This window comes from Phocoena sinus, chromosome 11 (genome assembly GCF_008692025.1).
Source record: "Phocoena sinus isolate mPhoSin1 chromosome 11, mPhoSin1.pri, whole genome shotgun sequence".
Lineage (NCBI taxonomy): Eukaryota > Metazoa > Chordata > Mammalia > Artiodactyla > Phocoenidae > Phocoena > Phocoena sinus.
The window spans coordinates 74,913,372-74,929,688 of record NC_045773.1 but is presented as its reverse complement, the minus strand read 5'-3'; the positions used below and the strand labels follow the sequence as shown (position 1 = coordinate 74,929,688).

The 16,317-nt window shown below is 41.0% G+C and overlaps 1 protein-coding gene across 4 annotated transcripts in view; it reads left to right on the top strand.

Moving 5' to 3' along the window:
• PLA2G7 (phospholipase A2 group VII) overlaps positions 1-15,602 on the top strand; it is a 34,973-nt gene extending 19,371 nt beyond the window's left edge. For 3 of the 4 annotated variants that reach the window (XM_032649695.1, XM_032649697.1, XM_032649698.1), the window contains 7 exons: positions 304-372; positions 923-1,049; positions 2,116-2,229; positions 3,371-3,462; positions 4,651-4,821; positions 14,535-14,683; positions 15,107-15,602. In XM_032649695.1, the coding sequence (XP_032505586.1) occupies positions 304-372; positions 923-1,049; positions 2,116-2,229; positions 3,371-3,462; positions 4,651-4,821; positions 14,535-14,683; positions 15,107-15,249 (865 nt within the window). In that variant the 3' untranslated portion in view covers positions 15,250-15,602. The remainder of the gene's footprint in view (positions 1-303; positions 373-922; positions 1,050-2,115; positions 2,230-3,370; positions 3,463-4,650; positions 4,822-14,534; positions 14,684-15,106) is intronic. The other variant, XM_032649696.1, reaches the window with a different exon arrangement.
• The last annotated feature ends 715 nt before the right edge of the window (positions 15,603-16,317 follow it).

Here is a 16,317-nt window from a genome sequence, read left to right as displayed (position 1 = left end):
GCTTTGGACTGGATAATTTCTTGTGGAATGTAGTCTTGTTCATCACAGGGTGGTTTTAGCAGCATCCCTCTATCCACTAGATGCCAGTAACACCCTCCCCCTACTCATGATAATGAAAACCCCTCCAGACATTGTCAAATATCCCCTGAGCGGTAAAATCAGCCCCCTTTGAGCACCACAGCTCTCTGCTTTACCCCAGGGCACTACTACAGGGGCATAATTACCTCCATATTCCTACGTTTATTTGTGGACCCCTTGTAATCATGACTGGTAGTTGAATGCTTCCCTCTTTTTGTTTTGAAGGACAATTTATTCTGCTATTGGTATTGACCTGGCATCTCATGGGTTTATAGTTGCTGCCATAGAACACAGGTATGTCACCTGGTATGTGGCTGAGCTCTACCTTTCATACAGGTTTATGAAAAGTGCTGATAGAATTGTCAACTATGGTTACATGATGAACAAAAAAGGAGACTGAGTTAGATTGTCAAGTATATAAAAAAATAGCTAACATTTCTAGAATGTTTATTAAGTGCCGTGTTCACAGACCATCTCGTTTAATCTTCATAACAATGCTTTAAGACGGTTATCATTACCACTGTTTCAAGGCGGCAGAGAATGAAGCTGAGGAAGGGTAAGTAATTTGCCCCAAACCACACAGCTAGCAAGTGACAGCACTGGGATTTGATTCCAGGAGAGAGTTTTCAACACCGCAGCCTCCCAGAATTGTGAAGATGGAATGGGTTGTTTACAGGCAACCATGTCTTTTTTCTTAGAACTCCCTTGGGGGCTTCTTTGATTTTAAAAAAAGGTAGAGTGCAAGAAAGGGAGTCAAAAAGAGTCACGGCTGGGGATGAGGAACACAGGTGAGATGAAGGAGAAAAAGAGCAGGCGTAAGTAATTGATTCTGTTTGTATTGTAGAGATGGCTCTGCATCTGCGACTTACTATTTCAAGGACCAGTCTGCTGCAGAAATAGGAAACCAGACTTGGCTTTATCTTAGAACCCTAAAACGAGGGGAGGAGGAGTTTCCTTTACGAAACGAGCAGGTATGTTGCAAGAAGAAGAGAGGTGGCATGGTGACCAAAAAGCATAGGCAAAATGATGACATTTGTTTGTTTAATTTTACATATGGCAGACCGTGCTCCTAGATCTCCTTACTTCCCATCCCCAAGAGATCTGTCAGAGGATTCTCTGAGTAATCCAATTCCCTTAATGAAATATCTGGATCATAGTAAAAACAAAGACCAACATAAAAATCCTAGGAGATGACAGTGAATATTCAGAATCCCTTTGCATTAGAAGTAAAGACTACTTTTCACAGAGGTGGTATAGAATAGCATTAAGAGTCCAGGCCTTGGGCTTCCCTGGTGGCGCAGTGGTTGAGAGTCCGCCTGCCGGTGCAGGGGACGCGGGTTCGTGCCCCGGTCTGGGAAGATCCCACATGCACAGAGCGGCTGGGCCCGTGAGCCGTGGCCGCTAAGCCTGGGCGTCCGGAGCCTGTGCTCCGCAACGGGAGAGGCCACAACAGTGAGAGGCCTGCATACCGCAAAAAAAAAAAAAAAAAAAAAAAAGAGTCCAGGCCTTAGAATGCAACTTTCTATGTTTGAATCCTGGCACCATCACTTCGCAGTGATCTTGGACAAGTTACTTATTGTTTTTGCTTTGCTTCCATGTTTTATCCGTTATGAAATAATGAATATTAACAGTATCTTTCACATGGGGCTTTGAGGAAGATCAAGTGACATAAAGCACATTGCTTTCCACCTCTGTGCCTGGCTTTATAGTGGGTGCTTTTTATATAAGTTATTGCATTTAATCCCACCCACATTTCACTGAGGCATTATTGTACAATAACTGGAAGTTCAGAGAGGTTAAGTAAATCACCTTAGGTCACACAGTGGGTAAGCAACAGAGTCAGGATTTGGACCAAGCGATAACTACCTGTAAAGCTGGTGCCTGGGTCATCATGCTAGGTTGTGTTCTAATCACTAATCTCAAAGTCATTTCCGGTTTATAAGCAACCACGTATTTTTTCCACCTGCCCCCTCTGCACAAGCTTTAAGCGTTACAGCTTTTTACTTTGCCATTTCCTTATTCTAATCATCATATTAGGTACTGCAACGAGCAAAGGAGTGTTCTCAAGCTCTCGATTTGATTCTGGACATTGATCGCGGGAGACCAGAGAAGAATGTATTAGATTTAGAGTTTGACGTGGAACAGATGAAGGTGAGCTTAAAAAAAAAAAGCCATTTTCCCCTGGCCTAGACTTCTTTATTGCTCACATTTTTGTCTGTCTTACTGCTGTAATACAAGATACAATATGATAAAGGGCTGCAAAGAAAAGTACCCGCACAGTATTCCAGCAGTGAGGAACACATCAGGCTGAACTACATACGAAGTTGCCACCAGCCAGCCTTGATCTACAAAAGTGGCAAATTTCATATGTTTCAACTTAATACAACCAGTGGAAGTATTGTAATTTCTTGGGCAGTTCCTGCATGTTTTTGAGCTTGATCTTGAAACGCTGGTGAAAAGTTTTAGACAAAATATTGGGGTGGGGTGGAAGGATATGAGTGGACCGCGTGAATGAAGACTCAAACGTGTGTGTAGGGGGGTGGAGTGTAGGAAAGGACAGGGCACTAAGATGATGGTATGTCCTCCAGACACAGTGAAGCGTTTGTGTCCCTCGGCTAGCCACTCTCCTGTCTCCATACCTTTGGACGTGTTGTCCCCTTGGTCTGACACCCCGTCTTCCTGACTCAGTCCTGCTTAATCGTCAACTCAAGTCGGGTATTACCTCGGCCATGAAGCTTTCTTGGGCCTCACTGCCCACCCTGGACTGGGCTAGCTGTCTATCATATGTGCTCCATGGTACGACCCTACTGCATCTGCATCGTGTATCTGTAGCTCCTTCCCTAATAGACTGGGAGCTCATGGAAAATGAACTATAATGCCTGGCACAGAGCAGGTGCTCAATCAATACTCAGGGAATGAACAAACTAATAAACATGGAAGGGGAATGGGGAGAAATCAGCAATGATGTTGATGCTTGAAGTGTGGGTGAAGAGGAAGGCCATGAAGTTTACCTCTGAACTCTTAGAAATGTTCAACAACTATGTGCGTGTCTTTGTGTATATATAGGTAAGCATGTATGTATATGTACATATGTGTGTATATGTTTAAATATGTGTATGTGGGTGTGGGGGTGCTCATGAATGTATGTATGTGTATATATATTTCTTTTCTAAGAAACCAAGGTACTTAACCATGCCTGTGAAAAAATAAGTTTATAATTCACAAAATCACTGCCTATCCTCCGAACAACCTGCAAGATACTGATGAATTTATGTCATGCTTTTTCACATAGGACTCTATCGATAGGGATAAAATAGCAATTATTGGACATTCTTTTGGTGGAGCCACAGTTATTCAGAGTCTTAGTGAAGACCAGAGATTCAGGTAAGAGAATGAGTCTTAGTTTTTGGAAGCGGGGGGAGGGATAACACATGTGAGATAGAATTTATCAAATTCTTAGTGAGGAAGAGATCCTTTGGAATTCACAAGTTTGTTCTTTTGCCTCCACAAAGTCCTCCATATGAATTTTCCTAAAACAGAAACCATCTACTTCTCCTGCTACTGAAAACTCTTCGCATCTCTCAATACTTTCCCTCGTTATTATTCATCTGCTCAGGGCTTATTATTTTCATTTGGAAGTTTAGCTTTATATGTACGTATTATCTGTGACATAATAATTGTAATAAAAATGTTGTCATCTTATACTATTTTCTAGACTTCCCCAATAGGCAGGGCATTTTTTAATTATTTTTTTTTCATCCTTAAGATGAAGTGTGGGCTAAAATTACATAGTTATGTGGGTGGAAGTCAGGCCCCCAGTCTTCTAACTTGAAGAAATATTTTCTTTCTTGAACCATTTTATCCCAGATTGATGAGATCATGTAGAACCAACCATGCAGAAAGAGGGTAGGATCATTTGTGAAACTTCATCTCACATTTCTTAAAATCTGTTTCAACGTAAGGGGATTCTCTTCTTTCCTCCATTTAGCACATAAAATAGAGTGTCCAAAAGGCTAAGAAACATAGGATAACTTACTTTTAAAAAGAAACTTAATTACATTTCTTTTTCCAATGATATACTCCATAGGCTTTTCTTCAACACCCAGACACTCTTCCAGGTGAAGCATCTCTAAATATAAAGGAATGGGTCTAACTGTTACTCTGAAGGAAGTATAATGAGTACACGACAGTGTCCAGAAGGACTAGAAACACAGGGGCAATAGTGCATGTACTGTATTTTTTCAGATACCCCCCAATTTTGAAGAATTATAGTACTTATAATATTTTAAAATTTATCTTGAAAGATAACAAAAAAAATGAATAAAAAAATTTTAAATATTGTGTCTTACTAAAGGTTGCAATTCTTAAATGCCTCCTAAAGAAAATGATTGTATAATTACAAGTTTGCTACCTTATAAAGCTAATCATATCCCTTTCCCATAGTGAAGTATAATACCTCTTCAGCTCAGTGAGATAACCCGTAATGATGTGGTGTGCTGTGTGTCTCTGAATCCTTGCATTATTAGAAATTCCTGTATCTGGGCCAGTGTGTAACCAGACTTCTTTGATCAGGTGTGGTGTCGCCCTGGATGCATGGATGTTTCCAGTGAGTGATGAAGTATATTCCAGAATTCCTCAGCCCCTCTTTTTTATCAACTCGGAACGATTCCAATACCCTTCTAATATTATAAAAATGAAAAAATGCTACTTACCTGATAGAGAAAGAAAAATGATTACAATCAGGTAAGTATCAGTAAGTGACTTACTACATCATCTGAAACAGAAACTTGAAACTTGGATAAACAAGTAACAGATATCATTTGGTTGCTACTCTAGAATTATTCAATTTGTTGTTTAGACTTGGAATAAGGGAGAATATTAGATAATCTCAGTTTCCAAGTGCCTTTAGACTTACTCTTTTTAAAATGCAAATTTTTGAGTAGTGTTAATATACTATTAATGTTAAATACTATTTACTATGTTAATATACTGTACAGCACGTGCTGATAAATAAGATTTGCATGATACATGCTACCTTTATCTAAATGTAAGAGCAAGCCTATACATTTTTAGGGCTGGGATAGGGGGAAGTATTCCATCAGTAAGCTAGGCTAAGAACTCTTTAGAAAAAAAGTAAGATCATCTGTTGAGAACTGCAATGTGTTTATCTGTTTGGTAAGTAGATGAATTTATAAATTCTCAAAAGCTATAATAGAGTCCCTTGAAGGGTCAGCAACATGCTTATATCGTGGATGTGAAAAAGAACTCCCAATAGCGTTTTGAACTCACGATGAGATGCTACAAAGCAAAGACTGAGCTCCTTCCTCTCCTATCGGAAACCTGATTTACTTAGAAGGGCACAGAAGAGGTGGCAAGAAGGAAACACACACAGTAAAGGCAGTAAACACTCCCAGGACAGAGAATGGAGGGCTCTAAGGCTGCTTAGAAGAAATTGGGGTAGAATTGGGTCTTGAAGGATCAAGAGACATTATTATTATTATTAAGATTTAATTTAATTTTTATTTTTTTTGGTTGTGCTGGGTCTTTGTTGCTGCGTGCGGGCTTTCTCTAGTTGTGGTGAGCGGGGGCTACTCTTCGTTGCGGTGCGTGCACGGGCTTCTCATTGTGGTGGCTTCTCTTGTTGTGGAGCACAGGCTCTTGGCACGTGGGCTCAGTAGTTGTGCCTCGCGGGCCCTAGAGCGCAGGCTCAGTAGTTGTGGCGCACGGGCTTAGTTGCTCCGCAACATGTGGGATCTTCCTGGACCAGGGATTGAACCCGTGTCCCCTGCATTGGCAGGTGGATTCTTATCCACTGTGCCACCAGGGAAGTCCCTCAAGAGACTTTAGATAGATGGTGAGGAAGGATCTAGATATTTAAGGTAAGATGTCAACTTAGCTTATTGGTATGTGCAAGTCTATTTAATTCTAAAGCAGAAATATTACAGAACACCCAACCTTCCTTATTGGCTATCACTCTCTCTGTTTCTTCCCTTCTCTGCTAGAAAGAAGAGCTTGTACTTAATATTCCCTGTCCTTACATCCATTTACTCTGACTTCTGCAGTCTGTCTTCCTGAACTGCCACCAGTGAGCTGAAAATGGCCCCACTGAGGACATAGAAGTTTCAGTCGCCTATTGGCAGCCTCAGCCTTTCTCTCTGCATCCCTCCCACCTGTTGACTACCCCCATTTCTCCTCCCTTGGGTACACTAACCCCACTCTCTCTTGCTTCTCGCATCCTGTAGATGGCTTCCTCCCTTTCTCCCCCACTGTCTCCTCCTCTTCAGGCCATCTCTCCACTGTTGGTGGCATCCGGGGTTCTGCTCTCAGCTGTGCCGCGACCCTGCCTCTATTTACCTTCTTTATACTTTTGACTCTCAAGTTTGGATTGGGATGTGGGGAAGAGTGAGCAGAGTCTGGGCCTCGGTTTTGCGTAGAGATACCTAAAAGAATGGTGGCTTGCTTATAAGCAGCAAAGTGAAGAGGAAAAGTGGCATTGGGTGGGGCTGGAAAGGTGTGGTTTATTAGCCTTGGGTAAAGATGTCTGGCCACAAATTAGCAAAGTATATAATTTGTATATTATTAATGAAATCTATGGAGGAGATGAGACCACAAAGTACGAAAAGAACTGGTCTAATAGAATCTTGAGGATTTAGGGGAAGAGCCAGTGAAGAACAGAGCAGTTCGGGAAAGGAGGGAAAATGTGATGTCAAGGGAAAAAACAAATGCAAGAAAATCAAGTGTCACATGTCTCAGAGGTAGTAGAAAATGTGCAGTAAAAAATGGCCATTTTGGGGAGAAGCTTCAAGACGGTGGAGGAGTAAGACGTGGAGATCACCTTCCTCCCCACAGATACAGCAGAAATACATCTACACGTGGAACAACTCCTACAGAACATCTGATGAACGCTGGCAGAAGATCTCAGACCTCCCAAAAGGCAAGAAACTCTGCACGTACCTGGGTAGGGCAAAAGAAAAAAGAATAAACAGAGACAAAAGGATAGGGACGGGACCGGCACCAGTGGGAGGGAGCTGTGAAGGAGGAAAGGTTTCCACACACTAGAAGCCCCGGAGACGGGGGTTGGAGGGGGGGAAGCTTCGGAGCCGCGGAGGAGAGCACAGCAACAGGGGTGCGGAGGGCAAAGCGGGGAGATTCCCGCACAGAGGATCAGTGCCGACCAGCACTCACCAGCCCGAGAGGCTTGTCTGCTCCCCCGTCGGGGCGGGCGGGGGCTGGGAGCTGAGGCTCGGGCTTCAGAGGCCAGATCCCAGGGAGGACTGGGGTTGGCGCGTGAACACAGCCTGAAGGGGGCTAGTGCACCACAGCTAGCAGGGAGGGAGTCCGGGAAAAAGTCTGGAGCTGCTGAAGAGGCAAGAGACCATTGTTTCCAGGTGCGGGAGGAGAGAGGATTCAGAGTGCCACCTAAACGAGCCCCAGAGACGGGCGCGAGCCGCGGCTAAAAGCGCGGACCCCAGAGATGGGCATGAGACGCCAAGGCTGCTGCTGCCGCCACCAAGAAGCCTGTGTGCAAGCACAGGTCACTATCCACAGCCCCCTTCCGGGGAGCCTGTGCAGCCCGCCACTGCCAGGGTCCCGGGATCCAGGGACAACTCCCCCGGAAGAACGCACGGCGCGCCTCAGGCTGGTGCAACATTACGCTGGCCTCTGTGGCCGCAGGCTCACCCCACACTCCATGCCCCTCCCTCCCCCCGGCCTGAGTGAGCCAGAGCCCCCGAATCAGCTGCTCCTTTAACCCCGTCCTGTCTGAGCAAAGAACAGACGCCCTCCGGCAACCTACATGCAGAGGCGGGGCCAAATCCAAAGCTGAACCCCGGGAGCTGTGCGAACAAAGAAGAGAAAGGGAGATCTCTCCCAGCAGCCTCAGAAGCAGCGGATTAAATCTCCACAATCAACTTGATGTACCCTGCATCTGTGGAATACCTGAATAGACAATGAATCATCCCAAATTGAGGAGGTGGACTTTGGGAGCAATGATATATATATATTTTTTCCCTTTTTCTTTTTTTTGTGAGTGTGTATGTGTATGCTTCTGTGTGTGATTTTGTCTGTATAGTTTGCTTTTACCATTTGTCCTAGGGTTCTGTCTGTCCAGTTTTTTCTGTTTTGTTTTGTTTTGTTTAGTATAATTTTTAGCGCTTGTTATCATTTGTTTTTTGGTTTGGTTGCTCTTTCTTTCCTTTTTTTATTACTTAAAAATACTTTTTTAATAACTATTTTTTATTTTAATAACTTTATTTTATCTTCTTCTTTCTTTCTTTTTTTTTCCTCACTTTTATTCTGAGCCGTGTGGATGACAGGCTCTTGGTGCTCCAGCCAGGGGTCAGGGCTATGCCTCTGAGGTGGGAGAGCCAACTTCAGGACACTGGTCCACAAGAGACCTCCCAGCTCCACATAATATCAAATGGCGAAAATCTCCCAGAGATCTCCATTTCAACACCAGCACCCAGCTCCACTCAATGACCAGCAAGCTACAGTGCTGGACACCCTATGCCAAACAACTAACAAGGCAGGAACACAACCCCACCCATTAGCACAGAGGCTGCCTAAAATCATAATAAGGCCACAGACACCCCAAAACACACCACTGGACGTAGACCTGCCCACCAGAAAGACAAGATCCATCCTCATCCACCAGAAAACAGGCACTAGTCACCTCCACCAGGAAGCCTACACAACCCACTGAACCAACCTTAGCCACTGGGGGCAGACACCAAAAACAACGGGAACTACGAACCTGCAGCCTGCGAAAAGAAGACCCCAAACACAGTAAGTTAAACAAAATGAGAAGACAGAGAAACACACAGCAGATGAAGGAGCAAGGTAAAAACCCACCAGACCTAACAAATGAAGAGGAAATAGGCAGTCTACCTGAAAAAGAATTCAGAATAATGATAGTAAAGATGATCCAAAATCTTGGAAATAGAATGGAGAAAATACAAGAAACGTTTAACAAGGACCTAGAAGAACTAAAGAGCAAACAAACAGTGATGGACAACACAATAAATGAAATTAAAAATTCTCTAGAAGTGATCAATAGCAGAATAACTGAGGCAGAAAAACGGATAAGTGACGTGGAAGATGAAATACTGGAAATAACTACTGCAGAGCAGAATAAAGAAAATAAAATGAAAAGAATTGAGGACAGTCTCAGAGACCTCTGGGACAACATTAAACACACCAACATTCGAATTATAGGGGTCCCAGGAGAAGAAGAGAAAAAGAAAGGGACTGAGAAAATATTTGAAGAGATTATAGTTAAAACTTCCCTATTATGGGAAAGGAAATAGTTAATCAAGTCCAGGAAGCACAGAGAGTCCCATAAAGGATAAAGCCAAGGAGAAACACACCAAGACACATATTAATCAAACTATCAAAAATTAAATACAAAGAAAAAATATTAAAAAGCAGCAAGGGAAAAACAACAAATAACATACAAGGGAATCCCCATAAGGTTAACAGCTGATCTTTCAGCAGAAACTCTGCAAGCCAGAAGGGAGTGGCAGGACATATTTAAAGTGATGAAGGGGAAAAACCTATAACCAAGATTACTCAACCCAGCAAGGATCTCATTCAGATTTGACGGAGAAATTAAATCCTTTACAGACAAGCAAAAGCTAAGAGAATTTAGCACCACCAAACGAGCTTTACAACTGCTAAAGGAACTTCTCTAGGCAGGAAACACAAGAGTAGGAATGGTAACAGAAACATAAGTATCAATAATTACTCTAAATGTAAATGGATTAAATGCTCCAACCAAAAGACACAAGCTTACTGAATGGATACAAAAACAAGACCCACATATATGCTGTCTATAAGAGATCCACTTCAGACCTAGGGAGACATACAGACTGAAAGTGAGGGGATGGAAAAAGATATTCCATGCAAATGGAAATCAAAAGAAAGCTGGAGTAGCAAGTCTCGCATCAGAAAAAATAGACTTTAAAACAAAGACTATTACAAAAGACAAAGAAGGACACTACATAATGATCAAGGGATCAATCCAAGAAGAAGATATAACAATTGTAAATATTTATGGACCCAACATAGGCGCATCTCAATACATAAGGCAAATACTAAGAGCCAAAAAAGGGGAAATGGACAGTAACACAATCATAGTAGGGGACTTTAACACCCCACTTTCACCAATGGACACATCATCCAAAATGAAAATAAATAAGGAAGCACAAGCTTTAAATGACACATTAAACAAGATGGACTTAATTGATATTTATGGGAAATTCCATCCAAAAACAACAGAATACACTTTCTTCTCAAGTGCTCATGGAACATTCTCCAGGATAGATCATATCTTGGGTCACAAATCAAGCCTTGGTAAATGTAAGAAAATTTAAATTGTATCAATATCTTTTCCGACAACAACACTATGAGACTAGATATCAATTACAGGAAAAAATCTGTAAAAATTACAAACACATGGAGGCTAAACAATACACTACTTAATAACCAAGAGATCATTGAAGAAATCAAAGAGGAAATAAAAAAAATACCTAGAAACAAATGACAGTGAAAACACGATGACCCAAAACCTATGGGATGCAGCAAAAGCAGTTCTAAGAGGGAAGTTTATAGCAATACAATCCTACCTTAAGAAACAAGAAACATCTCAAATAAACAACCTAACATTACACCTAAAGCAATTAAAGAAAGAACAAAAAAACCCCAAAGTTAGCAGAAGGAAAGAAATCATAAAGATCAGATCAGAAATAAATGAAAAAGAAATGAAGGAAACTATAGCAAAGATCAATAAAACTAAAAGCTACTTCTTTGAGAAATAAACAAATTTGATAAACCATTAGCCAGACTCATCAAGAAAAAGAGGGAGAAGACTCAAATCAATAGAATTAGAAATGAAAAAGGAGAAGTAACAACTGACACTGCAGAAACACAAAGGATCATGAGAGATTACTACAAGCAACTATATGCCAATAAAATGACAACCTGGAAGAATTGGAGAAATTCTTAGAAATGCAAAACCTTCCTAGACTGAACCAGGAAGAAATAGAAAATATGAACAGACCAATCACAAGCACTGAAACTGAAACTGATTAAAAATCTTCCAACAAACAAAAGCCCAGGACCAGATGGCTTCACAGGCGAATTCTATCAAACATTTAGAGAAGAGCGAACACCGATCTTTCTCAAACTCTTCCAAAATATAGAGAGGGAGGAACACTCCCAAACTCATTCTACGAGACCACCATCATCCTGATACCAAAACCAGACAAAGATGTCACAAAGAAAGAAAACTACAGGCCAATATCACTGATGAACATAGATGCAAAAATCCTCAACAAAATACTGGCAGATAGAATCCAACAGCACATTAAAAGGATCATACACCATGATCAAGTGGGGTTTATCCCAGGAGTGCAAGGATTCTTCAATATATGCAAATCAATCAATGTGATACAGCATATTAACAAATTGAGGGAGAAAAACCATATGATCATCTCAATAGATGCAGAGTAAGCTTTCGATAAAATTCAACACTGATTTATGATAAAAACCCTCCAGAAAGTAGGCATAGAGGGAACTTACCTCAACATAATAAAGGCCATATATGACAAACCCACAGCCAACATCGTCCTCAATGGTGAAAAACTAAAACCAATCCCACTAAGATCAGGAACAAGAAAAGGTCGCCCACTCTCACCACTAGTATTCAACATAGTTTTGGAAGTTTTAGCCACAGCAATCAGAGAAGAAAAAGAAATAAAAGGAATCCAAATCAGAAAAGAAGAAGTAAAGCTGTCACTGTTTGCAGATGACATGCTACTATACATAGAGAATCCTAAAGATGCTACCAGAAAACTACTAGAGCTAATCAATGAATTTGGTAAAGTAGCAGGATACAAAATTAATGCACAGAAATCTCTGGCATTCCTGTACACTAATGATGAAAAATCTGAAAGTGAAATTAAGAAAACACTCCCATTTACCATTGCAACAAAAAGAATAAAATATCTAGGAATAAACCTACCTAAGGAGACAAAAGACCTGTATGCAGAAAATTATAAGACACTGATGAAAGAAATTAAAGATGATACAAATAGATGGAGAGATATACCATGTTCTTGGATCGGAAGAATCAACACTGTGAAAATGACTATACTACCCAAAGCAATCTACAGATTCAATGCAATCGCTATCAAACTACCACTGGCATTTTTCACAGAACTAGAACAAAAAATCTCACAATGTGTATGGAAACACAAAAGACCCCAAATAGCCAAAGCAATCTTGAGAAAGAAAAACAGAGCTGGAGGAATCAGGCTTCCTGACTTCAGACTATACTACAAATCTACAGTAATCAAGACAGTATGGTACTGGCACAAAAACAGAAATATAGATCAATGGAACAGGATAGAAAGCCCAGAGATAAACCCACACACATATGGTCACCTTATCTTTGATAAAGGAGGCAAGAATATACAGTGGAGAAAAGATTTCCTCTTCAATAAGTGGTGCTGGGAAAACTGGACAGCTACATGTAAAAGAATGAAATTAGAACACTCCCTAACACCATACACAAAAATAAACTCAAAATGGATTAAAGACCTAAATGTAAAGCCACACAGTATTAAACTCTGAGAGGAAAACATAGGCAGAACACTCCATGACATAAATCACAGCAAGATCCTTTTTGACCCACCTCCTAGAGAAATGGAAATAAAAACAAAAATAAACAAATGGGACCTAATGAAACTTAAAAGCTTTTGCACAGCAAAGGGAACCATAAACCAGACGAAAAGACAATCCTCAGAATGGAAGAAAATATTTGCAAATGAAGCAAATGACAAAGGATTAATCTCCAAAATTTACAAGCAGCTCATGCAGCTCAGTATCAAAAAAACAAACAACTCAATTCAAAAATGGGCAGAAGACCTAAATAGACATTTCTCCAAAGAAGATATACAGATTGCCAACAAACACAGGAAAGAATGCTCAACATCATTAGTCATTAGAGAAATGCAAATCAAAAAAAACTACAATGAGATATCATCTCACACCTGTCAGAATGGCCATCATCAAAAAATCTACAAACAATAAATGCTGGAGAGGGTGTGGAGAAAAGGGAACCCTCTTGCACTGTTGGTGGGAATGTAAATTGATACAGCCACTATGGAGAACAGTATGGATGTTCCTTAAAAAACTACAAATAGAACTACCATACGACCCAGCAATCCCACTACTGGACATATACCCTGAGAAAACCATAATTCAAAAAGAGTCATGTACCACAATGTCCATTGCAGCTCTGTTTACAATAGCCAGGACATGGAAGCCACCTAAGTGCCCATCAACAGATGAATGGATAAAGAAGATGTGGCACATATATATACACAATGGAATATTACTCAGTCTTAAAAAGAAACGAAATTGAGTTATTTGTAGTGAGGTGAACGGACCTAAAGTATGTCATACAGAGTGAAGTAAGTCAGAAAGAGAAAAACCAATACCATATGCTAACACATATATATGGAATCTAAGAAAAAAAAAAAGGTCATGAAGAACCTAGGGGCAAGACGGGAATTAAATACGCAGACCTACTAGAGAATGGACTTGAGGATATGGGGAGGTGGAAGGGTAAGATGGGACGAAGTGAGAGAGTGGCATGGACATATATACACTACCAAATGTAAAATAGATAGCTAGTGAGAAGCAGCCGCATAGCACAGGGAGATCAGCTCTGTGCTTTGTGACCACCTAGAGGGGTGGGATAGGGAGGGTGGGAGGGAGGGAGACGCAAGAGGGAAGAGATATGGGAACATATGTATATGTATAACTGATTCACTTTGTTATAAAGCAGAAACTAACACACCATTGTAAAGCAATCATACTCCAATAAAGATGTTAAAAAAAAATGGCCATCCTATTTGATGTTAGGCTGTTGGTGAATTTCAAGTCCATCAATAAGGGATATTTATGAGGTGCTTACAGTTTAAATAATACAAGGCAAAATTTTGTTTGTCTATCTTTTAACCTACTTAATCCGAGGCTTAAATGCAAAGTGTTTTTGCCCAACAGCAAATAGATATCCAGTTAAGTGTGGTGGTAAGGGGGCAGGATTCTGGCTCTGAGTTCAGGGACCCTCAACATATAAAGCATTCCACCTACTCAAATTGAAAGTAATCATGTCCTCTACAAAGCTGGAATCATCTCTTCTAAAACCAAGATGCCAAGCAAGACAGCAATATTTGCCTTATTGATCTAGACGGGAGGAAGAATATATACTCTAGCACCCCTAAATGATCATCTTTGTGACCCTCAAGTACATCTAAGGAGATCAAATCTACAAATTTTGTTTCCTTGGTTTTCGTAAATAGGCCAACCAGACCAGCATCTTCCCTGCACGGTAACTACAGAAATAATTTTGTCCAACAAAGTGATTTGTAAATGTCTCCTTTCTCTTTCAGGGGTTCAGTCCATCAGAATTTTGCTGACTTCACGTTTGCAACTGGCAAAATAATTGGCTACATATTCACACTGAAAGGAGAAATAGATTCAAACGTAGCCATGGGTCTTAGCAACAAAGCTTCGTTAGCATTCTTGCAAAAGCATTTAGGTAAGAAAGGGATCTTCTTTCCTGACATAAACCAGATGATTCTCAGGAAAAAACTGTTTATCTTAACTGTGCATGAGTCCCATTCTGTTCCCAGTTGGTTTACAATGGAACACTGCAGTCAGTCCACTTGAAAACAATTTAATTTTGCTGCTTTGCATACTATGCGTCATAGGCAGCAAGCCCACCTATTAGAGCTAATAGTCTTTCTGTGAAGGCTGGGGCGGATTTCCATGCAGAGGGTTCGGACAGCATAGTGCCTCAATTCCATCTCTCGTTCTGATGTTGAAGCCACACAGAGCTCACACAGAGCACCTTGCCTCCATAATGGTGACGCAATGTGGGTCGTTTGTGAGGCTAGGGTGCCACCTAGAGGCACTGAACTTTCCAAAGTTGAATATGTTTAGTGACATTTGTATTTTACAGGACTTCAGAAAGATTTTGATCAGTGGGATTCTTTAATTGAAGGGGAAGATGACAATCTTATTCCAGGAACCAACATTGACACAACCAACCACCATGCCACCCTGCAGAATTCTACAGGAATAGAGAAGCCGAATTCAGATTAAAAGAGCGTTTTAAAAAGTCTTGTTTAAAAACTGTGTGTGTGTGTGTGTGTGTATGATTTTAATGTATTTTCTCAAATAACACATATTTGAAAATGTAGGCTGTACCACAATAGTGATTGAAGCTTGGATTAAGATTTTTTTTTCCTTTAAATGTAAAGAAAGACTACTACATATAAAAATCATACCAGCCTAAATTTTAGTTTTACTAAAGTGATCCTTTCTCGGTGTCACAATAAAAAACTGATTTTACATTACTTTAATGGACAAGTATATTAAAACAGGCATCATGCCATTGAAAATGTGTTCCAATGACCTAACACTCCCTAAAAACATAATAAAAACAGATTTCCTTGCCTCTTTTTTTTCTATTATAAGCAGTAGAATTGAGTTTTAGCAACATGGTCTTCTGCGTGGGATTTGGTAGCGCTTCCCTTTGACCTTGGGTCATGGTAAGAGAAATCAGGCCAAGCGGATAATAAAGCCACTGCTTTACTGTGGGATGGGTGCGACTGCACGATTTCAACATAATGACTAAACGGGGAATGGATGGGGGTAAAAATATTGGTGACAAAGCAAAGGCAGCAGATAAAGCAAGTTGGTGATTTGTTTGCATTCACTTTAATGGTTTACCTCTGAGGCACTCTATTTACTAAAGAAAGGTGCATAAGACAGGCCCACGATTCCAGCCATCACACATTAAATCACTGATTCACCCGAAGGCTGCGACAGATAAGAAAGGACATCATTTTAACTGCTTCATTTTCCACTAGTTTTATTGATATTTAATGAATTTTTAAATTTTATATGTAGTAGTGGGAGGGGAAAAGCACAATAAATGGAGGTAAAAAGATGGCTGAGGGCTTCCCTGGTGGCGCAGTGGTTGAGAGTCCGCCTGCCGATGCAGGGGACACGGGTTCGTGCCCAGGTCAGGGAAGATCCCACATGCTGCGGAGCGTCTGGGCCCGTGAGCCATGGCCGCTGAGCCTGCGTGTCCGGAGGCTGTGCTCCGCAATGGGAGAGGCCACAACAGTGAGAGGCCCGCGTACCGCAAAAAAAAAAAAAAAAAAA